The 27716-nt window shown below is 36.4% G+C and overlaps 2 protein-coding genes across 2 annotated transcripts in view; one reads left to right on the top strand and one right to left on the bottom strand.

Moving 5' to 3' along the window:
- Window positions 1-21938, top strand: part of LOC103509836 (elongation of very long chain fatty acids protein AAEL008004) — a gene marked incomplete in the record, with an annotated part of 26730 nt that extends 4792 nt beyond the window's left edge. Inside the window, 6 exon segments of the mRNA XM_008474469.3 lie at window positions 12983-13063; window positions 15653-15709; window positions 17582-17687; window positions 18639-18775; window positions 20436-20588; window positions 20965-21938. Of these exon segments, the coding sequence (XP_008472691.1) occupies window positions 12983-13063; window positions 15653-15709; window positions 17582-17687; window positions 18639-18775; window positions 20436-20588; window positions 20965-21246 (816 nt within the window).
- Window positions 21939-24176: 2238 nt separating this feature from the next.
- Window positions 24177-27716, bottom strand: part of LOC103509844 (zinc finger protein 600-like) — a 24728-nt gene continuing 21188 nt past the window's right edge. Inside the window, exons 10-12 of the mRNA XM_026824065.1 lie at window positions 26867-27259; window positions 26005-26135; window positions 24177-25348 (exon numbers count right to left, since the gene is read on the bottom strand). Of these exons, the coding sequence (XP_026679866.1) occupies window positions 25060-25348; window positions 26005-26135; window positions 26867-27259 (813 nt within the window). The 3' untranslated portion in view covers window positions 24177-25059. The remainder of the gene's footprint in view (window positions 25349-26004; window positions 26136-26866; window positions 27260-27716) is intronic.

The raw sequence follows: 27716 nt of genomic DNA, 5'->3' as shown, positions 1-27716 counted from the left end.
TTTTTTTTTTTACAAAATAGGTACTTTGTTTTATTTTTATAACCAACAACATAACAATCGACAAGCAACAGAGAAATTTATTTGAAATAATTATTATAAATATCAATCGAACAACCCCACAAAAAAATAAGAAACCAATTTTGTACCCCGCCTTTTATTTCTTATTTTTAATGGAATTTTTTATTGTGTTAAGCATATTTAATATTTAAATGCTTGTCACAAATATCGTTCCCCGATTAGGTATTAGTATTACACCTAGATAAATTTTATGACTTGACTTGGACTCGAACCAACAACCTCCAGATTTGTGTGCTCCTCTTTCACGTATATAGTAAGTAGCACCCTCATTGCACTCCTCGTTCCTCTAATCTTATTTCTGCTTCACTGAATTGGCGGCATGCCATCCATTTAAAATGTTAAGCATGGATAAAGCCCCCGGTTTGGCCACTAAGACTTCCAATTTCTGTGTTTGCTCACCTTTCTGAATCAAACCTATAGGTCGAAAGGGCCGTATCCAGGATTTTGTCGAGGGGGGGGGGAGAGTCCAAACTTATGGACGGGGGAATTTTCGGAGTGTGGCCTGATGTAAAGAGAGAAAAAGAAAGTTCCAAACAGACAATTTTTCGAGGTAGTATGCAGCAGTCAAACTATCAAAATAAAAAACCTGTAAAGTTATAGTATGTACATGAAGTTTTAGTACCTACCTAGTATTGAATATTGTCCTGTTTTATGGGACTGGAATAGTCATAGCTAGGTACGTCGTCGTGTTGGGGGATGAAGGTGGACTATATATAACTGGTTTAATGATTTTTCATCATCTTTAGAATGTTATGTTTCCGGATCATTCTACAGATGGAAACTGAAATTTTTCATAAAATCTTGTACTATCTATCATGATTTATCTCCAAGTGGTTCAAGAAGTAGAAGTAGAAGTAAATATCCTATTATACCGGTTACACTTGTTTGAGAAAAATCTTGTCATACTACTTGAAGCCTGAAGACGTCAAACTAATTCAAGTTTTCCCTTGAATTAGTTTGACGTCATCTTTACTTTTTTCACGAGGGATAATCGGAATGTGTGTAGGGACACATGCAGTCATGTATAGGTAGGTATATTTTATGATTAGATATTCACTAGTGGTTGACCCGTCCTTTGTACAGGACCACCACACACACAAACACACCCACACACACACTACACGAAACGGTCCTTTTAACCCAGTAGTAGGCTACCATGTATTAGGTAGGTACTATCAATGTGTCATTTCAATGTATCAGATTTCCATATTGAGGATAATACTAGTAGGCGTCCATTCAATTGTGTTCACTTAGGACAACACGTACACAACAGTGCACAGTGGTGGGACTTCAGTGTCATAGGTTCTTATGTTCCTATAATTGTCGACCGCACTTCTTATTGTTATGTTCAGATTATTCAGTTAGTTTTTTTTTATGGGTTGGTTTTGTATCATGTATTCCTAAAGCTGACTGAACCGTCCACAATGCCTCGATAACATAGATTCTGCTCTCTTATGTTCTCCTAATTGTCGACCGCACTTCTTATTGTTATGTTCAGATTATTCAGTTAGTTTTTTTTATGGGTTGGTTTTGTCTCAAGTCTCATGTATTCCTAAAGCTGTGTCCACACATAGACGAAAAACCATAGATCGATGTCGACTGAACCGTCCACACTGCCTCGATAACATAGATTCAGCTCATCGATTGACGGCCGGTTGACTATGTGTCGACACTGGACACACCTTAAGGCTGCCGGCCGGTCAGTTTTACTGGGTGTGTGTGGCAGTGGCAAGGAAAAGTTCACAGTTTCAGTTTTGGCTGACAAGCATTTATTGTGAGTGCCCGGCCCAACCCCCTAACACACATCTCTGCGATTTTCTGCTCTATCTCAGCACCTTGAAAGTTCACTATCTCTCTGATTCAGCTCATCGATTGACGGCCGGTTGACTATGTGTCGACACTGGACACACCTTAAGGCTGCCGGCCGGTCAGTTTTACTGGGTGTATGTGGCAGTGGCAAGGAAAAGTTCACAGTTTCAGTTTTGGCTGACAGGCATTTATTTTGAGTGATGCTCGGCCCAACCCCCTAACACATGTCTCTGCGATTTTCTGCTCTATCTCAGCACCTTGAAAGTTCACTATATATCTCTCCATCATTTCTGCAACTTCTAACTCCACGCTCAAAACTCATTGAATCGAAAATTGAATGCAAGGTTACAAGATGCAAGTTTCAAAATCTCTTGCCGTGCATGCAGCGATGTCACACCGAGCGTTCAATCGGATCTCTCATCGGTTCCAGCGGTTTGTGTTTCCAATTGTCTTTGTTATCGATCCCCGCCCAACTCTAACACCGGCTGTAAAGGTGTGTCCACAAATAGTCGACGTCCGTCAATCCACATTGATTCACATCGATCGACGGCCGTTGACTATATGTGTGGACACACCTTAAGACTGAAACAAAAAGGGTTAACTTGTTTAGGTAAACCCGTTGGACTGAGAAACCGGCCATAAGTTTCACAGAACGATCCATGCACTCAAGACTTCTCTTCGTTTTGTACTTCGTATAGTCATGCCATTGATTGAAGTTACAAAACTGACAGCTGAAAAAAAATCTCGAAGACCTTGACGTTGAAGCTACTCTCGTGACGTCATTAGACACCAGGCTTCAGAAACTGTTGGCCTGTCAATCATAGGACCATGTTTTTTAGTGGTAGGTACCTACTACTTTCAAGAAATTGACCAAAAATATTCTAAGTAAAGGGAATTTTCCAGTAAATTTGGGACCCAAAAGGGCCCTAGATTGTCCCGTACGAGCTCTTTTTTGGGGTGAGTTTTACAGTTCATTGAACAAGTTTACAACTTATTCCTTTGAGAAATATTTCAATATGTCATATGTATAATTCCACCCAAGATCTTAAATCCTATGGTTTAACTAAACCAATTATTAGACTCTAAAACCGGCTGTAAAGGTGTGTCCACAAATAGTCGATGGCCGGCAATCCACATTGATTCACATCGATCGACGGCCGTTGATTACGTGTGGACACACCTTAAGACTAAAACCAAAAGGGTTAACTTGTTTAGCTAAACCCGTTGGACTGAGAAACCGGCCATAAGTTTCACAGAACGATCCATGCACTCAAGACTTCTCTTCCTTTTGTACTTCGTATAGTCATGCATTGATTGAAGTTACAAAACTGACAGCTGAAAAAAATCTCGAAGACCTTGACGTTGAAGCTACTCTCGTGACGTCATTAGACACCAGGCTTCACAAACTGTTGGCCTGTCAATCATAGGAGCATGTTTTTTAGTGGTAGGTACCTACTCTTTGTACTTCGTATAGTCATGCATTGATTGAAGTTACAAAACTGACAGCTGAAAAAAATCTCGAAGACCTTGACGTTGAAGCTACTCTGGTGACGTCATTAGACACCAGGCTTCACAAACTGTTGGCCTGTCAATCATAGGACCATGTTTTTTTAGTGGTACTATACAATCAGTGTATTTATACGAAGATATAGGTATACGAGATATACATAGGATAGAAGATCGTATGTATTATCTGAATACTGAATAACTGGGAGAGCACACGGATGGTCCATCGGTTTAACACGTCTAGAAAAGCCGTACAAAGCCATAAGAGGTACGATATGACCAAAAATTTGTGACCAAATTTCCTCAATTTTGAACTTATTTTGGTAAGTGAATTTTTACTTTTTTGTCAAGTAATGAATTAGAATTGAAAGAAATTATCTTCTTGAAATAGACCCCTGCTGTGCATAATCTGCAGATTCTGCAGATCAGTCATTTGTTTAGTTCGGCATCTAAACTCGGCAAACTTTACTAGGCGCAAGGCGTCATCCTTGTGGTGTAACTTCTTGCCTTAAAAAAGCCTATCGCTTAAATCGCTAAAAGGATTTTTTAGCTAAATTATTCCTATACGGACGGTTTCTCTGTAAGAACTATCTTTCAAATTCCCGAAACAACCTAATTCTAAATCCAAAGAAGATCAAAAGGGATTTCACCCAAAGAGTCAAAAGCCTCAGAAGAATCCATGGACGCGTTGAAATTTTATAAACGTTATTTAATGCTAGACGTTCCCCCATATTGGAAAGAGAAGAGAGAGGGTGGTAACTTGAAATAAGAGTGAATAAAGTAACGCACCCGCCATATTGATTTCCATGCAGCATACAACAGCTCAGGCTTGGAGTTAATACGAGGGACAAAAGGTTTTTGCTCTTTGTAAATTTTGAGAGCCTGGAGTTACGAGGACAAGAGATAGGTATTTGCTCTTTGAAATTGAAGAGCTATTATTTTAAGAAGAAACTCCTGATTTTCATGCAGCGGGCATGAAAAGGGTTGAAGATATGAGTTTTTTGAAAGCTCCTGAAAACACTTCCGGCTTCCGGTATGTACTAAGCAGAGCAGCGAGGCCGTCAAAAGGCTTAAAATTTCTGGACTTGTTCAAGAAAGACTTGGCTCACATTTCGCACTTGGTAAAAGTTGTGACGTGACGTAATATTACAGAAGAAAAATCTTACATAGGTATTGAATTATATCAAAGGTCTTAAAAATCGTAGTACGTTAATATGAGTTTTAGCTTGATCCAACAACCAGGGCCGGAGATCTTGAAAACATTGCAAAAGCATACGAGTAGTAGTAATAATTGCATTGTGGCGTCAAAAATTACGAAATGTGACGTTAAAACTTCAGAGTTGTACAGTTACTTTCAAGAAGTTCTTGAAAGAACACAGCCTGCAAATTAAACAGTGTTGTGACTATGACTTGACGTGCTTGTAACAGAGCGTTGCATCCGTGGCTGACGTTCATATGAAATGTACAATACTCTTGTGATCAAGTGAAGAATGTTGAGATTGTTGAGGTAATGTCTCCATGTACAAATTTGTAATTTACAAAGTATTTTTGTTAAAAAAATAAAAATTTAAAGAGTGAAATTTGGAAAAGAATAATTTTATTTTTGAACTGTTGTTTCTTTTGTTAATAACCAAACTTTGAAGAAAATCCTGTACGATATTATAGTGGGAATCCGACTTAAAACAACAACCAAAAGGCCTTCGCACGAAACCCCTTTGACACACACCCAATTAATTATCCATACTTAGTGGTGGGCCATTGTAAGAAAAGGGTTGAGCCCAGGTAAAAAGAAGAATGGGAATATGCAAAGAGGTAAATCGAAATCATATGCAAAGAAGTATTGTCTGAGAATCGAACCTACGCTAACCTAATGACACACTGAGAATTCGAATGGAAACAATAGGGGATCCGATAAGATCATTAATAAAATCAGTTTGATTTAAATAGAAGGAAAAATCAGCTTTTGGGTGGTATTGGTATCAGGGTCGTTCACAGAGGGGGTTCATTCGGTCCCATTCGGCTCATCAAGGGGGCCAGGGAACCAGCAGGATTTTCTAACCATAAAAAGGAAATTAAAGTTGAGGACATAGTATTAGGACCGTCGTGTCACACATTGGAGGAGTAGTTGAGCGAATTGCCTGGAAAACCAAACTTATGAAAATGATAGATTGATAGTCTATATGTAGAGGAGGGTCTCCATCATTTTCACAGGTTTGTTTTTCAGGCGACTACGCGCAACTAAAATTCGCGTGACAACGCTCGATGGGCCTCCAATGTGAAAAATTCTTGCCTGTAGAAATTTTTGAAGTCTCTATTGGAGTTAACCCCCCTGGCATGGTTAGGCTGTAATCGGCCCTGATTGGTTTTCTTGTAGAGATACCATTAGAATTGAGCCATTCCATCCTCTAAAAAAATTCTCGACACAATAGCTTCACCATCTTGAATAAATTTCAGTCCTTTCAAAACTACACCTGTCTTTGGGGTGTTGATCCAGGATTACTATTGTTGTAAAGAAGATCAGTGTTCCGTCCATCTGTAATCCCTTCACTGCCTCAGGTCTTCGGGCTGTTTCTCAGGCCTTCGCAATGAAACAGCAGTAAAGCAGGTAATGAATTGATGGAAATTTGTATCCCAGAAGAAAGATGGACCAGAACTGAGGTGCAGATATATAAGGTTGAAGTTTCGTTTTCCGGCTCGGTGAGATAGGCAGGGGACTTATCTAACGGTGTTTGAATAGGTTTAAAAGGACTTGAACTTGAAAGACAAAGGATGGAAAAGGAAAAAGAATTGAATAAGAAGTTACCTATGTATAATGTAGAATGTAAAAATATACCTAACCTAACGTCGAATAAGTATGCTGATTCCAAATAGATAATAGGATCGGGAAAAGATACAATGAAAAAAACTCCAAAATTGGTTGAATATTAGTGGATGTGACAAAACCACAATTGAAAGAAAACCTAGCAAAGAGGACAAAAATGTTGTTGAAAATATTACAAAGTAAACATCTAAATCAGTGTTAAATTAACCACTATGAACGTATAGTACATACCATATGGGCAAAACATTCTTTCACTCAATGTAGAAAAAGAACACAAGATGTTGGAATATTAATAAGGTACCTATAATCCTAAGATGTTAAGTCTGCGCGTAGGCACAGAAAAACAAGACACAAGTTGTCTGAATTTGACATCCGTGAACATCTTGAGTGACATGACATGTTCTACATGACAATGTATATACCTATACTATATGAAATGACAATGTATATGTTGGTTTCCATGGCAACTATTGTGCATCTTGCCCAGATGTTACCTATGAATGTCGTAGGCAACTATTGTGCATCTTGCCCAGATGTTACCTATGAATGTCGTAGAGACATGATGGATATTCTAATATCTAATATATACTAACTAACATAATATACAAATACTCGTAGATACTCTAATACTAACCAACCAAAATATACAAAATTATATGAATACTTATAGGTACTTACGCATAATACATACGCGTAATATGCTGTGAAAATATGGGTAGAATGATATTCTAATATACTCACTAACCATAATATATCTATACCTACCAAATTGTATGAATATAAATAAGGACTTGCTGTTAATGTAGGTAGAAAAGGAAAGAAGTTAAGAACAATCTTTTGTCTGTAATTTGACTTTGGGCATTGTATTTTACGGACAAAATTGCACCGAAAAATTACATTATTATAGGCAATTAAACTATCTAACAATCTGATTGGATGTGCCATGTTACACCTATGACCTAATAGAGACAGGGATATTCTAATATCTAATATTGTATACTAACTAACCATAATACTTATACAAATACTCGTAGATAATCTAATACTAACCAACCAAAATATACAAAATTATATGAATATACCTACATACGCATAATATGCTGTGAAAATATGGGTAGAATGATATTCTAATACTCACTAACCATAATATACCTACCAAATTGTATGAATGTAAATAAGAACTTGCTGTTAATGTAGGTAGAAAAGGAACGAAGTTAAGAACAATCTTTTCTCTGAAATTCGACTTTGGGCATTGTATTTTACGGACAAAATTGCACCGAAAAAATTACAACATTATAGGCAATTAAACTATCTAACAATCTGATTGGATGTGCCATGTTACACCTACCTACCTACTCGTTTTTTTTTTTTTTTTTTTTTTTTTTTTTTCTCAGAATTCAACTTGCGTGGAAAATCAAACATGACATTCGTCTCATGTTCATGGTACATAATGTTCAATTTATGTATTTATTTATGTACTATAAACTATAATGTATTTATTTTAAATACCCATCAATATGTCTAGATGACTGGTAGGTCCAAGTTCATACCGAGTGTCTTTGAAGGATTCGAACATCATAAGGAAATTTATCTGTCTAGGACAGTGGCGGATACGTAATCTGTCTAGAATCTAGATAATCTAAACAAAGTTTCCTGCCTATCTAATTTAATAAAAATCATATTATTAACTTGAAGAAGAAAAAAAAATACACCTACTTACAAATGCATATTTCTGCACCGTTTGTGTTCTTCAATACCACGTCTATACACTACACGAAACGGTCCTTTTAACCCAGTAGTAGGCTACCATGTATATATTAGGTAGGTACTATCAATGTGTCATTTCAATGTATCAGATTTCCATACTGAGGATAATACTAGTAGGTACTTAATATTAATTTTATTAGAATTAGGTACTTTATATTATCATGGACACTTGTTGCTGTGTCGAAAGCCTCAGAACAGGTTAGGTGGTACCTATAGGAGAGCCGTGGTAAACTATAGTAATACCTATTTGGATACATTCTTGTCTAATAGGTACTGAAAAAAAAGCTAATCATACCTTGCTGAGTTTGAACCAGGTTCATAAACTACAAACTTATTTATCTATACAGGACATCTTGACGAAAAATGTAAAATTGGGACAAAAACACAAAATGGCAAACTGGCCGGAATGTCGGGACAGTAGCTTCAAACCGGGACGGGACAGTAGCTTCAAACTGGGACGGGACAGGCCAAGTTATAGCTTACAGGCAATCATCATCATCATCAATGTGGCGTCTTCCATGCCGAAGGTTGCTTATATATTCTTTATGACATTTTTCCATGCTTTCAGGTCAAAATCTCTCTTTCCAATTCTTCTTAATATCTCCTTGTTTGTTACTTTTTCTATCCAGCTAACTCTTAGGATTCTTCGATAGCACCAGTTTTCAGAGGCTTTAATTCTATTGCTTAGGGATTTTTCATTTGTCCACGATTCGGATGCATATGTTAGTATTGAATAGATGTAGTATCTCCTTGTTTGTTACTTTTTCTATCCAGCTAACTCTTAGGATTCTTCGATAGCACCAGTTTTCAGAGGCTTTAATTCTATTGCTTATGCTTAGGGATTTATCAATTGATTCGGATGCTTTCTTCGCCTTTTCCCGTGTACAGACGGGGTCGGCGTTTTTCGTCAGCCCTCAATCAGTCCTAAGGTGATCGCTTTTAGGCTGACATTTGGTTTTGGCTTCGAAATTTTACGAGTGGATGCCCTTCGTACTCAAGTACTCAACCTCTCCTTAGTATTTCCTTCTGTTTCCAAAAGGCAGTTTTTGCGATGGCAATTCTTTTCTTCACTTCTGATAGGCATCGTGCACCGTTGGTTATATCTGCTCCTAGATAGGCGTATTTCTCAACTTCTTCTAAGGTTTCTATTCCAAGCTCTATGTTGTTACTCAATCCTGTGGTTTGAACTTTACTTACTGTCATTGTTTTAGTTTTCTTCGGATTTATTTTCATCCCTTTCTCCTTAGTATTTCCTTCTGTTTCCAAAAGGCAGTTTTTGCGATGGCAATTCTTTTCTTCACTTCTGATAGGCATCGTGCACCGTTGATTCGTTGCAAGTTTTATCCAGTTTTTTTTAGGAGACTTTTCAGTTCACATTTTGACTTTGCTATGATTACGGTGTCATCGGCGTATCTTAGATTATTTGTCACTATTTCATTGATCTTGAACCCGTTCCTTTCTGCTCCAAGTGCTGTATCAATGATTTTAGGTATATATTGAATAGGGTGGGGAATATTATACAGCCCTCTGTCTTACTCCTTTTCTTACATTAAAACTATTGGATGTTCCGTATCTTAGATTATTTGTCACTATTTCATTGATCTTGAACCCGTTCCTTTCTGCTCCAAGTGCTGTATCAATGATTTTAGGTATATATTGAGTAGGGTGGGGGAGATTATACAGCCCTCTGTCTTACTCCTTTTCTTACATTAAAACTATTGGATGTTCCGTATCTTGTTAAAACTTTTCCTCTTTGGTTCCAGTATATGTTTTTGATCAATCTTAGTTCTGCTTTTGGTTAAAACTATTGGATGTTCCGTATCTTGTTAAAACTTTTCCTCTTTGGTTCCAGTATATGTTTTTGATCAATCTTAGTTCTGCTTTTGATATCTCGATTTCTTCTACTATTTCTTTCAATCTCTGGTGTTTTAGATTGTCAAAATGCTAAAAACATGTTTTTATTGACTTCCATGCTGTTTTCTAGGATTACTCTTAAAGCTGTTATTCTATCTTTGCATCCCCTCCCGTGTCGGAATCCCATTTGTGTCTCCGATAGATTTCGTTCTATAGTTGGTGATATTCTTTCTCTGATTAAGGCTAGTAGAATTTTTGATCCGTGAGATATCAGACTTATGGTTCGGAAGTCACTGCAGCTTTTCGCTTTGTTCTTCTTTGGGAGAGGTATAATTTGACACGTTTGGCAACGTAGCCTACTTTTTAGATGAATCCTTGCTGCCATATTCAAATGGATGAACCAGTGTCGGAATCCCATTTGTGTCTCCGATAGATTTCGTTCTATAGTTGGTGATATTCTTTCTCTGATTAAGGCTAGTAGAATTTTTGATGCGTGAGATATCAGACTTATGGTTCGGAAGTCACTGCAGTTTTTCGCTTTGTTCTTCTTTGGTAGAGGTATAAAGATTGCTTCCAGTGGAAGTTTTATGAATTTAATGTGTGTATTGAAATAACAAGACGAGTGTAAGGGTTTGACAGGAAAAAGCTATGTGAGAAAGAGAACATTTTATATTGAGTCGAAAAGCTTCTTTGGTAGAGGTATAAAGATTGCTTCCAGTGGAAGCCTTCCACAAAGTCCTTACAGGCAAACGATCTGGTAATTCCTTACTATCTCACTGACTATTCGGTATAGCCATGCGGAATATTGTGTGGAGCTAGAAGAAATATGTTATGATCCCGACTAATACCTACATCTTGTTAGATTTTACGACTTGGAATCGAACCACTAACCTCTAGGTGCGAAGTCCACCGTGATAACCACTACTCGTCACCACCATCGTTCTGGCTGGACTCTACATATTCTTTATAATTATAATACCTAATACATATTAAACTATTTCTATCCTCGTTTCTATGGATGCATGGCACAATTGCCACATTCACTCAAGCATAAACTAGACTCTCAGAAGGAAAACTAGTGCTCTGTCAACACAAATATATCTAGGTATATCGTAACTTGTAATTAAATTGCTAGATGTAGGAATAATAGGCATAGGCACATATGTATAGTTTCTGCTATTGCTATGGTTCTTGCATAAAGTTTATTCCTAGGTATGTGATGTGGATATTTACATTTTTTATAGTGCAGAGCTGATCTGCAAATGCAAAGTTGGGTTATTTCCCATAAGGCCCCTCAACCTCTCTTTGAAAAGGCCGAGTGGGTCAACAAAGTCCAGATCTGAGAAGTATTGGTTATACAGTTCCATAGCAGTAAATAATTTTACATACCATATACCTATGTGTATACCTTCTACGTACAATTAGGTACCTATTATGAACACAAACATATATTTTCAGATAAAAACTACTATCCACCCACAGGTTTCATTACCATTTGATGAAACCTATTTGGATGGTACAAACCATTAGTTTCTGCTATTGCTATGGTTCTTGCATAAAGTTTATTCCTAGGTATGTGATGTGGATATTTACATTTTTTATAGTGCAGAGCTGATCATACCTGAAATGAACACACTGTGATCAAACAATATGTAGGTATATCTAACGATTTACCTGTTTATTGCAGTAATTCATACATGCTATAAAAGAGTAAACCCTGACTCATTCATTCATAATCAACGCCGAAACGGCTGTACCGATATTGATGAAACTTCGAGAATTTAACAAACCTAAATATGAAAAGTTGAGGAAGAAAGTTAATATTTTTTACCCATTTATTTTGAAAAGCATACCCACTTGAATTTTTTTCATTTATTATTATTATTTAATAAGATATCAATTTACCTAACTTTATAATAGAAAGTAAAAATCTGGTGTGAACAGCACACAACTTTAACATATCTCTAACGCGGAAAAATTGGATTTTGAAAAGTGTGCGGTGGCAGCAACTATAAGAAGTACTGCTCTAACTCTTGACTCATCAATATGCTCTAACTCTTGACTCTTGAGTCATCAACATGCTCTAACTCTTGACTCATCAATATGCTCTTAACTCTTGACTCATCAATATGCTCTAACTCTTGAGTCATCAATATGCTCTTGACTCTTGAGTCATCAATATGCTCTTAACTCTTGAGTCATCAATATGCTCTAACTCTTGAGTCATCAATATGCTCTTGACTCTTGAGTCATCAATATGCTCTTAACTCTTGAGTCATCAATATGCTCTAACTCTTGAGTCATCAATATGCTCTTAACTCTTGAGTCATCAATATGCTCTAACTCTTGAGTCATCAATATGCTCTTAACTCTTGAGTCATCAATATGCTCTAACTCTTGAGTCATCAATATGCTCTTAACTCTTGACTCTTGAGTCATCAATATGCGGCCAAAATACCGCTAACCGTTGCGTTGTCCCCAAGTTAAGATCTTTTAATTAAACTGTTTAGTTCAGAGACTTTCCTACAGGAGCACGTATCAGTGTTCCAAGGTGTAGGTAAAACGCGGAAAATTCTAGTTTGGTACCTTCTTATCCTATAGGTATAGGTAATGACGTTCTATCAATCTTACAACAACTTGGTAGTAGGTACCTAATACAACAACTAGATAGTAGATACCTAATACAAATAAAGTTATGTTATTGATAATACTATCGATGTTCTAACGCCATCATAAATAATAATCAATCTTGTTTCTAGATTCAGGTGAAATAATTAATTTTAATTTATACACCACACATCATGAGTCATAGGATAGCATTAAGGTAGCTTTAAATTTAAAGTGCTTCTCAAAGTTGTTGCCACCGCGCCACACTTAAAAAAAAAAAAAAAAACACGTGTGGCCCGGTTAAGCTCTTTAAAATTTTCGCCTCTGGCCCTGTTCATTTTCGTTCTATTCATTTGAATAAAAAAAATGTGTGAAAGTATCCCCCTTTGGAGCACTTCATTTGTGGTACCTACCTCCTACGTGAGAAAAGGGTTTAAAAAAAAACCAATTGACGAGGTCATTATCTCGGAAAAACTTTGCCTGCAGCACAGTAAACAGGCAAAGATTAGAATTGAATGTTATTTGATTATATTATTGCAGGCTATGGATGGAGCATGGTACAGAGATTACAGTCTCCGATGTGAACCAGTGGATTATTCAACTACTCCAAAAGCTATGAGAGTAAGTTACCTTTTTTTCTCACTTTTGGGTCCGAATTTCGCGAGGAATCAAAGCTCAAATCACGTTTTAAAATACATAGGTACTTTCATTATTTTTGGGTACTTCCTCTATCAGAGAAAGAACATGACGACATTATCTTTAAAAATTAAAGCTCCGGCCCTGTTTGTGGGATTGAACTCAAACTTTCACCAAAATACCTACTTTTATGTGGTGTGTTAAATGGTTCCACATGAAATTACACGTGGAATCAAATAACATTTCATGCAAAAAGTGCCACTTCCAGGGCTCAAATCTTGATTCTAACATCACCAGCAATTGCCCCGATGGGCATTTTCCTAACCCTAAGAAAAACAGAAATTCAAAATTCCAAGCAGTTCAAAAGTTAGGTAAGACATAGGTAAGTTTACCTACTACATGGGTAAATGGTAAATGGAGTATTTATTAGAGTACAGTATTTATAAAGGTCTTTCATGCGGTGTATTCAAAATTGATGGTTCCCATTCAAGATTTCAATGTTGACCACCCCCACCCCCCGGGGCCGCCCCTGATAATGTTTAAAAACTGAAACCAGTAGAAAATGTTTTTCCCCGAATATAATGAGACACATGTTTCAGCATTTCCGAAATAATTCTAGCTAGATATTACGCGTGGCTTGTTTCTTTTTACCAGTAAAGCTTACGTATAGGGAAAATAGGTATTCATCTTGGAAAGTCCATAGTGCCAATGAAATTAGCTTCTATGATGATGTTGGATATAATAATAGCCCTTAGCTTTAGCGGTATGTACAATTGTACATATGTGTCTAGATTCTGGATGCCAATTTTCCTATAGATATTTTGTCGGAAAGTGCTCGTGGCTCTCAGAGATCGATGTTGTAATGACTATTTGGTATTACCCACACCAAGATATCAACATATTTTACAAGAGACCATACATATGCATGTGGGTAAAATTTGGGGAAAACAATAGACTAATAATAATGTAATAAAAAGAGAATATGCCTAGGCCTAGATATTTATTCTTCTACAAATTTACATACATAATACATTTAAGTATCTACTATCTAATAGTAATTATCTAATATATAAATGGTACATATGTAGGTACTAATTTTCTTTAATCACGATCGAATAAACTACGGGCTAAAAAATTCCCGGAGGGACGGACCCAGCTTGTTTGACATAAATGACCTCAGATCTTGAAATTTGTCGCGACGACCTATGAAGTCAAAGCGAGAAAGTTTTAGATAACACTTCAGCCGGTAATTGAAGACCGGTTTCAGAAAATTCAACCGATTCAAAATGGCAGCACATTGAAAACAAGTCTGAAATGGCGTATTACTCCGGTAGACCTGTTTTTGTCCTCTTTTCACGAGAAAACGGCTTGACAGATGTTAATGAAATTTGTGTGTGTGCGTTTGTACCAGGATATTTGTTGGGACCAAACACAAGTTACTTACCTGGGCTCTTAGGACTGACCAATTTGTTAGGACCTAACACACGTCCTAAGAGCTACTTTCATTAAAAATGGGCTATTTGTTCATTAAATAAATAGAAAAAATTGATCTCGAACGAAAAAAAATTTGGCCTAAGAAATATGTTATGAATCATAAAACCCAAAATCGAAAACCAATACGCAACCTTGTTAGGACCTCAACCTTTTTCGAACCTCAGTTTAAAACAGTGTTGCCAAACTTTATGTGTTAAAAATTCGACTTGTTAGGACTTTTAACACAGACTGCACATCGCTCCTAACTACCAAGTAACTTTGAGAGATGAGGAAGTAAGAAATGATCAATCTAACAAAACTTCTCATTTTTAGTCCGTCCTTCCTTTATTATTACAATAGTAATAAAAAGGTATAAGGGACGGACTATTGTATTCGCTTCGGTGTCTGTCACTCACTAGGGTTGCCAGATCATTTTCAGCCCAAAACGGGACAAGCGACCTAAAACGTAAAAAAAACGGGATTTTGGATGAAAATACGGGACAAGCTGCTTTTTTAACACCCCCCCCAGCCCTCACCCTGCAATTTTTGGAAGAAAAAAAAAACACTCAATTTTTAAAAATCAACTGTTTTTTCTTCAGATTTATTAATGAAATTAGAAATTAAAAATTATTCACTTCTCATATCTTTGGTTACACTGTATTTTTTTGACAAAATCTTTTTTACCATTGAGATATTGGTAAAATTGTGTTCAAATCCGGCGTGCTACAGAAAATTTCAATTTGTTACATTGGTAAAGATTAATTACCGGAGGAGATGGTGAAACTGTTGAAAATCGTGTCCCGTACGGGACATTTTGAAAAGTGACGTCCCGGGAAATACGGGACGTCTGGCAACCCTAGTACCTACCTACTTGACAAGAGTCATGCACGGCAATAAGTAGGAGGACATTCGCAGTTTTTAGACAATAGGTTGGAGTACTTCGTAGAATAATAAATAAGTTAGGTACCTACCTACTTGACAAGAGTGGTTTCCAGATTTTCACTCTCTATATTCCGTTTCAGCGTTTTTTTTCGAAACCATTCTAAATATATTTCGAGTGAATCGTTTTTTTTATACACCCTGTATGTATTATGTTTTCAGGTAGCCAGAGGATGTTGGTGGTACTTCTTTTCCAAATTTACTGAATTCTTCGACACGGTAAGTAGAACAGATCTATCTAACCTTGGAAGTATTATAACCCAAGTTCTACACATGAATCAACTTGGCTGACATTGGGTTTTTGAATCTAATAGGTATTATCTCATTTATCATCTGAACACATGATCTACAACGGGTAGGTTATAAGTTATAAGGTCATCCACTGATTCAAAGTATTCACCCTGTTGATACGCTACTACGAGCATAACTACTCTGAATTTTTTACCGAACGATAGTGAGGTCTACGTTTTAACTTGAAAGTTTTGCATTTGGTTTGGATTTTGGATGTTGCCTGCTCCGATTTCGATGGAATTTGGTACAGAAATTTAAAACATCAATGAACGTCGCAAGTTAAATTTGGGGTCCCACAACTGAGTGGGGTCCATTTTTTGGTCTTAACAAAATAAATATTAGATTTATGAAATACATAACAAAATGAGGAGGGTTTTGTTAAAGTCTCAGCTTAGGCAAAACAGGCTGAGGTCTAAAGTTCTCAAAACTACTAGTATACGTAGATATGATATGAATTTCTCATTAAGTACATACTCGTGAGTAACTATTTCAAACCCGTCGATAGAATATTTTAGAATCCCTAGAACTTGGGCTGATTCTTCATCATAAAGCAACAACCTCCGTGTGTGTTAGAATAGGCGATTTCCGGTTCAATTCCCGGTAAAGTCCAAGTTTTTTTTTCTTTTTTATTTTCTGTGCTTGGAATATTTATTTATTTATTTTGATTGCACATAAATAACAAAATGAGGAGGGTTTTGTTAAAGTCTCAGCTTAGGCAAAACAGGCTGAGGTCTAAAGTTCTCAAAACTACTAGTATACGTAGTACGTAGATATGATATGAATTTCTCATTAAGTACATACTCGTGAGTAACTATTTCAAACCCGTCGATAGAATATTTTAGAATCCCTAGAACTTGGGCTTATTCTTCATCATAAAGCAACAACCTCCGTGTGTGTTACAATAGGCGATTTCCGGTTCAATTCCCGGTAACGTCCAAGTTTTTTTTTTCTTTTTATTTTCTGTGCTTGGAATGTTTATTTATTTATTTTGATTGCACATATAACAGTTTACCTGTGTAGTACAATATACAATACATACCTATTAACATAAAATATACTTAACATTATTAACAAAATACGGGGTGTACCATCATGAGTATTAGATTCTATGAATGAGTTGGGACCAGTGGCGGCATAAACAGAGATATACTCGATATTATTAACAAAATACGGGGTGTACCATCATGAGTATTAGATTCTATGAATGAGTTGGGACCAGTGGCGGCATAAACAGAGATATAGAAATGTAGGTGATTTTGGAATGATAGAAATTTAGAAATCTATGAAATTGTTAAGAGGCTTCCAGCTTCACCAAAAAAATAAATAAACATGACTTTTCATATGACGTATCAGAAGTAGGGGGTTCTCATTTAAGATTTTAAAGTTGGCCCCCGGGGGTCGACCCTGAAGTCCCTGAACTTTTACATAGCCTATGAAAAAACTAGAGGTAAACATAGGCTCGTTTAAAAATTTTCAGGTTTAATTTTATAAATTCATCCATGCGAAAATTAAAGTGGGGGGGGGGATTTATGAACAGACTGTATTTTATACACTTTATTGTTGTGTTGTCCCCAAGCTATTCTATGTCCAGAAATTCTAGGTATCATTTAGGATTATTAAAGAAATAACAGAATACGATGAACGTAGAACGATAGGTCTATTCAGTTTTAATAGAATTGGGGGACGGGGATTTTTATGAACACGCTATACCTACATACGAGTATGTATTATGTAGGTTGTATTTATGGCTTGTTAATTACGATTTACTATTAACTTTTTTATTTTTTCTCATGTGTACAGTTTTTCTTCGTTATGAGGAAGAAGTATGATCAAGTATCCACTTTACATGTGATTCATCATGGAGTCATGCCACTTAGTACATGGTTCGGAGTCAAATTTACTCCAGGTATGTTTTCCCTTTTAGAGGAGTATCCTGAGAACCAAAACTTAATTATACATAATGTTTACATACAAGAAATAATACAAAAGGCCTGTAAAAAACTGGGGATGGTAATCCGTTTCTCACAATATATGACGGATCGACGGATATATGTAGATGGAATGAAAATTCTGTACTAGGCTTTCTTTTTCTTATATCCGTAATCCGTTCAACTTACTTTAGTCCCAAAAATGAAATTTAGACTTTCGGCCCTGACGGCCTCCGGGGGTGAAAATGGATGTTCGCAATTTCATTTTTGGGACTGAATTTCAATATGAACCATTAGTGGGACCTATTTGTAGCACAAATCACCAATCGATATGAATTTCCCATTTTTGGTGCTTCTTCTATTGGCGGAAGAACATGGAAATATGAAAATTTAAATAGGCCATAACTCCGGCCCTGGTTATCGGATCGACCTTAGACTTTCTGAATGCAATGAATAACGGTAAACGATAATGTGAATTCATAAGATATTTAATATAAATATAAACCTAACCAATAGTTTTAAGGTAGGTATTTTTCCTAACATTACTCGTGGAAATTTTATTTAGGATAAACTCCCATGATCTCTTTTGAATTTTCATGTAGTTCAGTACACGGCAAACAAACCTATGAAAATGATAGACTCTCTATCTTCATAGGTTTGGTTCCCAGTGGGGGGTTGAAGTTTTTTTGGCTCTGCAATGTACTTGGAGTTTGGGGTGCACTCAGCCTCGTGAGGACACTTGAGTAGCTATGTACTTTGATCAAGTAGCAACCAGTGACGGCATTACCAGTATAAAAAGATTAAAGATGAATAAAAATTAATATTAAAGGAGGCACCTAGTACTGCTGTGGTATTCACAAAAGTTATGAAAAAGCTCTCTGCTTGACGTCAAAGAATTTATGATTTGATTTGGTTTATTTTCTTCGCAGGAGGACACAGTACATTCTTTGGTCTTCTCAACACGTTTGTTCACATTATCATGTATTTCTATTACATGCTAGCTGCGTTCGGCCCTCACATGCAGAAATATCTCTGGTGGAAGAAATATTTGACTTCACTTCAAATGGTAATAAAATCTATATTATATAAAAGGGAAATATGGACTGGTGATGTATGTATGTTGTATGTATAGTATGTATACGTATATGTAAGTAAGTACCTATGTAAGTATGTCTGTCCGAATTGTTTAGAGAAAACAATGGTAGATATCGAAAAAGTGGAAACGAAGACCCCCAGTGAAATTGTCGTATCTACCCAAAAAAATTATCAGACCTTTAAAATTCCCAACCGTTCCCTAGATATGGGCCTTTTCTGACGGCCAAAATGTCCCATAAGAAATACACAGGGAGTAGAGTGGCGAAGAACTTGACCATCTTATCTTATCTTATTATCTTACCCCAAAAAATACCACTTCGTGGCATAAAAAAGACCCCGCCAAGTCGTTCCTCCCAAAACAAATCAAGTGCCACAAAAAATAAACAAAACTCCATCCCACCCCAAAAAAGATTAGAAATCAATTTTGTACCCCGCCTTTTATTCACTTCATAATTTGTGTCCTACTTCACGTAGTACCTACCTTTCTTTCCCCTCATTGCACTCCTCTTTCCTCTAATATTACTTCTGCTTCACTGCATTGGCGGCGTGCCACCTACCTTTCTTTACCCTCATTGCACTCCTCTTTCCTCTAATCTCACTTCTGCTTCACTGCATTGGCGGCGTGCAATCCTTTAAAAATAAATTGATGGCCCGCCGCCAATGCAGTGAAGCAGAAGTAATATTAGAGAAAGAGGAGTGCAATGAGGGGAAAGAAAGGTAGGTACTACGTGAAGTAGGACACAAATTATGAAGTGAATAAAAGGCGGGGTACAAAATTGATCTCTAATCTTTTTTGGGGTGGGCAACACCAACACACAACACCAAACAGACCAACATCAGCAACAACACGGCAACATACAACATCAATCACCAACATCACAGCAACAGCAACATTTCATTCACCAACACACAACATCAACACCAGGAGCACCAACACAGCAGGTCAACACCAACACCAACCGCCAACACCACACAAGCAACACCAACAACACAGCAACACCAACACCATACACCGAAGCACCAACACCAACAGCAACACCAACACCAACACACCAACAGCAACACCAACAACAACAACAACAACAACAACAACAACAACAACAACAACAACAACAACAACAACAACAACAACAACAACAACAACAACAACAACAACAACAACAACACCTACCTAACTACTTACTTCAATTAGTGAAAAACCTACTTACTTTTTTAATTGAACTTTTAATTTTGTTAAAACTAATCGTTAAATATTAAGTCGATGGATTTTCCTACAATTTTATTACATTACAGATACTTTTAAAGAATTTAAAGTAACGATCTATGTGTTGTACATACATATGTATCAACATATGTACTGTATGTTAAATATTAAGTCGATGGATTTTCCTACAATTTTATTACATTACAGATACTTTTAAAGAATTTAAAGTAACGATCTATGTGTTGTATATACATATGTATCAACATATGTACTGTACATACATAGCTCTATATGTATCAACATGAGGAAGTTTCGATTGAAACTGAGTTTCGTTTTCTGAGCAGCAATAAAACTTGTTTAATATCAACCAAGTTTTCCGTGTGGAATTGTTTTCTAATAGAAATTTCATTTCTTTCATTATTACCAGATTCAATTCGTCTGCATCTTGATACATGCGTTTCAATTATTCTTCATTGAGTGTGATTACCCCAAAGCTTTTGCCTGGTGGATCGGAGGTCATGCTGTTATGTTCTACTTCCTCTTCTCCAACTTCTACAAGGAAACATACGTCAAGAAACCAGTAAGTTATACAACTAGCAACCAGTATGTAATAGAAACAAGAAAGTCTAATAAACCAGAAAAAAAAGTCCAGAAATGATTAAATTGAATAACTAGATGAAAATACATATATTGTATTATACAAATCAACTTTGTTTCCCTGGTGGATCGGAGGTCATGCTGTTATGTTCTACTTCCTCTTCTCCAACTTCTACAAGGAAACATACGTCAAGAAACCAGTAAGTTAGTTATACAACTAGCAACCAGTATGTAATAGAAACAAGAAAGTCCAATAAACCAGAAAAAAAAAGTCCAGAAATGATTAAATTGAATAACTAGATGAAAATACATATATTGTATTATACAAATCAACTTTGTTTCTTTTTTTTTTATTGCAGAAGAAGGATGGTGCTGCACCCCAAGTCACAAGAGAGAAGAATGGACATGCAAACAACTCCAAGCCGAAAACCAATGGTGCCCCCAGTTCATTTGCTGGCAGACTATTTGCTTTCCAAACACCTTGCTTCTTACCAGCCGTCACAGATTTTGATGAACCTCAGAAGAAAGCTCAAGCTCAATATGAGGATAGCAATGGTGGACAAGAAATACGAAACTCTTACATTTCCAATGATTCATCTCTGAGGAACAGAGCCTTTGTCTCTAATCAAACCAAATCATGATGCTTTAGCAAGACAACACAAGTTTGTTCTACCTTACAACTTGAAATATTGATCCAACTATCACCGTGGAAACACCATTCTGATAATCTCAGTTTCATTGCAATCACTTCTGCACACAGCTTTCACCTTACATTCACAGTGCTTTGAAAATCAGTTAGGATAATAATTGATTTAGTACAAGAAGTTCTTGAATGAAACAAGCTATACAGAGCCACAAACAAATAATAACTGTAAATAGATAGAGGAGTACTTGTAGGAATGTTAAAAGAGGGAGGGAGGTGGTCCTATTATAGGGTCGGCAGATGATCACATTTTAGTTACGAAACAAAATTTCCACTTTGATTTAATTAGTGTCTCAATTTGTGAGAAAGGAAGATTTTCACAAGTAGGTATACAAATAATTTAAGAAAAAACTTGCATAAGTGATTTTAATCTACATAGTACTAGTAGGTACCTAGACCTACTCGAGTAGTAGGTACAATTTGGGATGTTAAATAAATAATGCAGAAAATTAATGAATCAAAGACAAACAAGAAAAGAAAAAAAAGTATGTTAATTAATTTTCTTTGTGACAAAAAATATATTAAGTGTATGTAAAGAGAGGAATATGTATAGGAATCGAAGGAAAACTAGTATAGCTCCGCTATACTGTAGGAATAGAAAGTAAAAAATTGATCTCAGGTAAACCGAAATTAATCATACCTAAGTGTACGTTACTACGAGTATTATCTATCAGTTTAATTTTTTACCTGTGGATCTTAGGTATTATAACAAATGGATGTTCGCAATTTCATTTTTGGGACTGAATTTCAATATGAACCATTAGTGGGACCTATTTGTAGCACAAATCACCAATCGATGTGAATTTCCCATTTTTGGTGCTTCTTCTATTGGCGGAAGAACATGGAAATATGAAAATTTAAATAGGCCACAACTCCGGCCCTGGTTATCGGATCGACCTTGGACTTTCTGAATGCAATGTCTTATGTATAACGGTAAACGATAATGTGAATTTATAGGATATCTAATATAAATATAAACCTAACCAATAGTTATAAGGTAGGTATTTTTCCATTACTTTTTAGGCAAAATATAAAGTTTGTAGTTTGTTGTTTGTAAATGTATCGACTGAATCAGGCACATAACTTTGTACCTGCGTTATTGATCACACGGTTTTTGCTTTCCCTGAAATCGAAGTTCAATTTTTACTCAAATATTTCTTCTTGTATTTAAAATGGTTTATATATATACAAGGTCATTAATTACCAGTGGCTTGTCTTCCATGGTACTTCCATAGGGAAACATTCCTTCCTCTCTATGCTTTTTTTTCTTCCCCTACTTTCCAGTTACCGAAAATAGTGATTATTCAATCTGGATTCTAAGAGAATACTGTATATGAATTGGTTTATAGCTTCTCCTTTTGAAAAGCCAATGTTAATTACCATGTGTTTGGAAGAAGTGCCCAAAAGCAATATTCTCTCAGGCTAACATCCCAGACTTCTGTAAATAAACCTTGTGTAGGTATGTAGCTACTAAACTTGTAGTTAAGTTAGAATGTTAGTGTTATTCATTATGGAATAATTAGGTAATTCTGGATTTATTTTAGCTTAAGAGCTTCATCTTTTAGAAAAGAGGCTTTTTTTTCTAGATTAAGTTTTTTTTCTAGATTAATACCTGCAGGGTGTATTGGCAAACCATACAGGGGTTGTCCTTTTTGCGTAAAATATTGTGTTCCTTCTGTGGTTTAAGATTGTGTTCCTTCTATGTGGTTTGCCAAGATGTTTTCTCCCTGCGTATTTTTTCATTAATTTACGGAATGTTTTGTCTAAACTAGTCAATTGTCAGACATATGTATGGACATATTTTAGTCTAGTTTTCACTGTAAGTAGGTACGGAAATTGTTTCTTGCCCAATATATTTTCATTTGCAAAATTAATTTATTAAATTTAGGTTCCGCCATACAAATCCATCATTTGTATAAATCGATTTTTCTTTCGCCCATTGAAATATCAATTGCTATAAAATGTATGCCTTATTTAGTTCATGTGCCAATACAAAATCAACAGCCTGTTTTCAGATTCTCTTGAATAGATTTATTTTATTTCCACTAATATTACAAAAGATACGAAGAGTCTAGCTGAGGGACTATAAACACAACGACGACAAACGCCGACCTCATCTGAACATGGGAAAAGGCGAAGAAAAAGAAGATTACGAAAGATACGAAAACACTTCAAGAAAGAAGAGATAAGAGCTACATGGGGAAAAGAGTTGAGAGAAAACCGAAGAAAAGGTGGAAATATTGTGTGAATCAAGACCTGAGTGAGAAAAATTTATCAGGACATGAGGTACACAATAGGGCTGCCTGGAAGAGCCTGGCAAGGAACGCTGACCCTATTTAATTGGGAAATTGCTAGGAAGTAGGAAGAAGAATATTATGAGAGAAAACCGAAGAAAAGGTGGAAATATTGTGTGAATCAAGACCTGAGTGAGAAAAATTTATCAGGACATGAGGTACACAATAGGGTTGCTTGGAAGAGACTGGCAAGAAACACTGACCCTATTTAATTGGGAAATTGCTAGGAAGAAGAATATTACTTTCATGAAATTTAATGATAAGACACGTGACTTTATAGATGAGATTGTTTAAAAAAGAGCCCTGATTTGTAAACCACTGTTTTATAGTAATACTATAGTACAAGTTTACATGATATAAATGAAGCAATAAGCATTCTTGTTACTCGAAGAAACCCGAATATTTCAACCTCTCCAAGCGAAATTTACATGCCTTCAAAAATAAACTCTAATGCAGAATGATATTCAACTGCAGGTTTCTAAATTCCGGTTGTTAAAAAATTAAAAAAAAAAGAGGGAAGGGAGAGGAGACTTTATGAAGACACTGTATAATTTGTAAAAGTAAAACAATAATCTTCATGAGAAACGGAGTCCAGGTTACTAGACACACATGATAAACTTTTATTATACATACGAGTAAACTAATAAACATATATCCAACAAAAAAATAATATATAGGAAACAAATAAAAACGGAAATTTAATTGTGTCAAGCATGATGAATTCTTGTACCTCGATCAAAATTATAACTGAACTTGTATTCGAACCAACAACCTCCAGATCCGAAAGCAACCTCCAAAACACCGTTCTAACCATTACACTACTACTGAGGTTGGTTTATAAAAAATAAATAAACATCTAATCTAAAATGATCTAGCACCAGCCTCTTTGGCATTAAGTAAATAAACAAGAAAATAATAATAATTGGGTTAACATATTATGTACCTACTATACAGCATGGCTTAGAAGTCCTAGCGAACCCCCTTGTAACTTTAGAACGGCTTTCAATTTTGAAATTAGAAGAAAACAGAACTTGAAAATTCCAAGCCATTCAAAAGTTACAAGGGGTTTGCTAGGACTTCTGAGCTAAGCTGTATGTATTCGTACCTAAGGGAACAGACAAAATTCTGATAATATTCTTGATTAACCCTGGATGAAAAAACGTGTCATTTGTGGTTAATTTAAAATCTAAATGAATATACCTAGAACCTCCAGAACCTACACTTGTTATTGTTATATTGTATAAAGTCATGTGCAAAAAGTTCGAGGCAGTTTGATTTTGGAGCTTTTTCAAAATGAACAATTTCCCCATTAATAATAGAGCTCACTCCAAAACCAAGGACAATATTTTGAAGACAACAACATGAATTTTAGTTGGTACCAAAAAAGATTTAGAAATGAGGCTTCCAGAGTAAAGGGGTGGAATTGGAATGAGTAACACCTACCTTCAGGTACACTCTTATCGACTCACATCAAGGTCGAATTCATTTAGTTCTACTTTCACAGGAAGCTCCTCATATTCTTGCTTCACTTGTGCAACTGTATTCACATCGACAAACGCGGGCGCGTAAGGATTGCGTGCATCTTCTCGATGACATTTCTTGAGATGTAAAACCAACTCGTATGATCTCAAGTATCGGACTGTGCACAGGTTACAAGCATAGGGCTTCTCTCCGGTATGAACACGCAGGTGAGGAATGAGGTAGGACTTGCACGGGAAGCTACGGGCACAATGACAGCATTCATACCTAAACACAAATTACAATACATATGTACATATATTAATGAGGTAGGACTTGCACGGGAAGCTAGACAGCATTCATACCTCAACACAAATCACAATACATATATCAAAGAGGTAGGACTTGCACGGGAGGCTACGGGCACAATGACAGCATTCATACCTCAACACAAATCACAATACATATATCAAAGAGGTAGGACTTGCACGGGAGGCTACGGGCACAATGACAGCATTCATACCTCAACACAAATCACAATACATATATCAAAGAGGTAGGACTTGCACGGGAGGCTACGGGCACAATGACAGCATTCATACCTCAACACAAATCACAATACATATATCAAAGAGGTAGGACTTGCACGGGAAGCTACGAGCACAATGACAGCATTCATACCTCAACACAAATCACAATACATAGATTATGTAGGAAGGTCGATTCCGTGAAAAAGTCAGAATTAGATAATCTATAATGAGTTCATTCAGTTTTGACTCTATCCAAATACACACCATAGAGCCTGTTCGTATGAAAACTCTTATACATAGTAACTACACTGTACAGTATCAAGTAAAATAAAAACACGCCTTTCGTATAATGTTAACTGATTGTAGCTTGGGCTCTTGAGCATGATGCTCAGGTATGAATATGAAATAACTTACATCTCTCCCGTACAATGAGCCAAGTTGTAATGAATCTTTAGTTTGGAATTCCTGTTGAATTTCTGATCGCACTCGGTACAGGCGTATGGTTTAGCTCCAGTGTGTAACATCAGATGTGACTCCATTGTGGCCTAGAAACATCCATTGTCAGAGTTATTGGAGTAGTACCTAACTATTTAGTACAATACAAATCAAATCAAATAAAATCATTTAGTGCAGTACGTGTGACAAGACAACATTCTCATTCAAATACCAGCTAAGCAACAGAACAGTTGCGCTTACTTAGATGAAGTTTTAAAGATTTAAAGTCAAAGAGTAGAAAGTAGGGAAATTTTCTTTTTCTTCTTCTTGATAAATCGATTTAAAAAATACCGGCAAATCTTGTTTACTGACGTCATAACATACCTTCCCGTACGCGATGATGTCACATCAACTGTTACAAGCAAAGCTCCCTTGCAGGCAACACTAGTGTTATGTGTCTGTGCACATTTCTCATTTAATGACATCACAACTCTTTGATTTTTTTAATTAGAACAGCAAATAAAAAAAAATATTTTCGACCTTTTAAAGACACATGTTCGAAGTTTTAGATTTTACACAACTTTTTACGTAGGAACTTTTTATTCATAATTTTTGCCACAATGCTAACAGTTCTATTGAGCATGACACGTGTGCTGTTAAAATTGATCATAACCCGAGATAGGTTTAGATTTCGGCAAATTCCTCTGTTATAGCACATCTAGGTGTTGAGGTACGTGTGCTGTTAAAATTGATCATAACCCGAGATAGGTTTAGATTTCGGCAAATTCCTCTGTTATAGCACATCTAGGTGTTGAGGTTGTGGAGATGGAGTGGTACATACCTTACGTCGGAATGTCCTCTGACATACAGGACAAGGGAATGGTCGCTCATCTGTATGCTGTCTAACATGCTGTCGGAGTTCATATGCAGAATAGAACTTGCCAGGACACTGAGTACATGGATAGGACAAGCTACCTGTGTGTAGTCTAGCCAAGTGCTGTGTGAGACGTCGCTTACAGGTGAACATATGACCACACATGTGACACGTGTATTGAATAGCGTGCGTGCTCACATGTCGTGCTAGGAGAGATGCACTGTGGAACCTTCTAGTACATTGCATGTGGTTACATACATAACGTCTCTCCTCTCCACCATGATAACTCGAGTGTGAAATCAACTCCTGAGGGAAATACAAACAGAACAACCTCAAACTAAACGTAAAACTCTCCAAACCCTACAATCAACGCTTTCGTGTAGATTAAGTAACTTTTTGAAGCTAAATATCAACTAAAAATTAAATCTTTCATCGTGTTTCGAAACATTTTTATTTATTTTTTCATGCGCGTTAGAATGTGTTCCATAGACACTGACGACGCGACGTAGGTAGTGTGATTATGATGTACAATAATATTCTCACTTAGTCAGCTCCCATGGCGTAGTGGTCACTGCGCTCGCCTTGCACGCGGGAGACCTGGGTTCGATTCCCGGCGGGGTCAAGAAATTTGTATAATGCAAATAAATTGCTCCAAATCTGTTGGAGTTTTCGAAAAATAAAAACCGCGTACTTGGTACCAACTTTAGAATTTCAAATGAGAACCCCCATTTTTATTGCCACGGGAAGCTACGGGCACAATGACAGCATTCATACCTCAACACAAATCACAATACATATATCAAAGAGGTAGGACTTA

The sequence above is a fragment of the Diaphorina citri genome, unplaced genomic scaffold (assembly GCF_000475195.1).
Source record: "Diaphorina citri unplaced genomic scaffold, Diaci psyllid genome assembly version 1.1 scaffold534, whole genome shotgun sequence".
Lineage (NCBI taxonomy): Eukaryota > Metazoa > Arthropoda > Insecta > Hemiptera > Psyllidae > Diaphorina > Diaphorina citri.
This window is presented reverse-complemented; position numbering and strand designations above follow the sequence as displayed.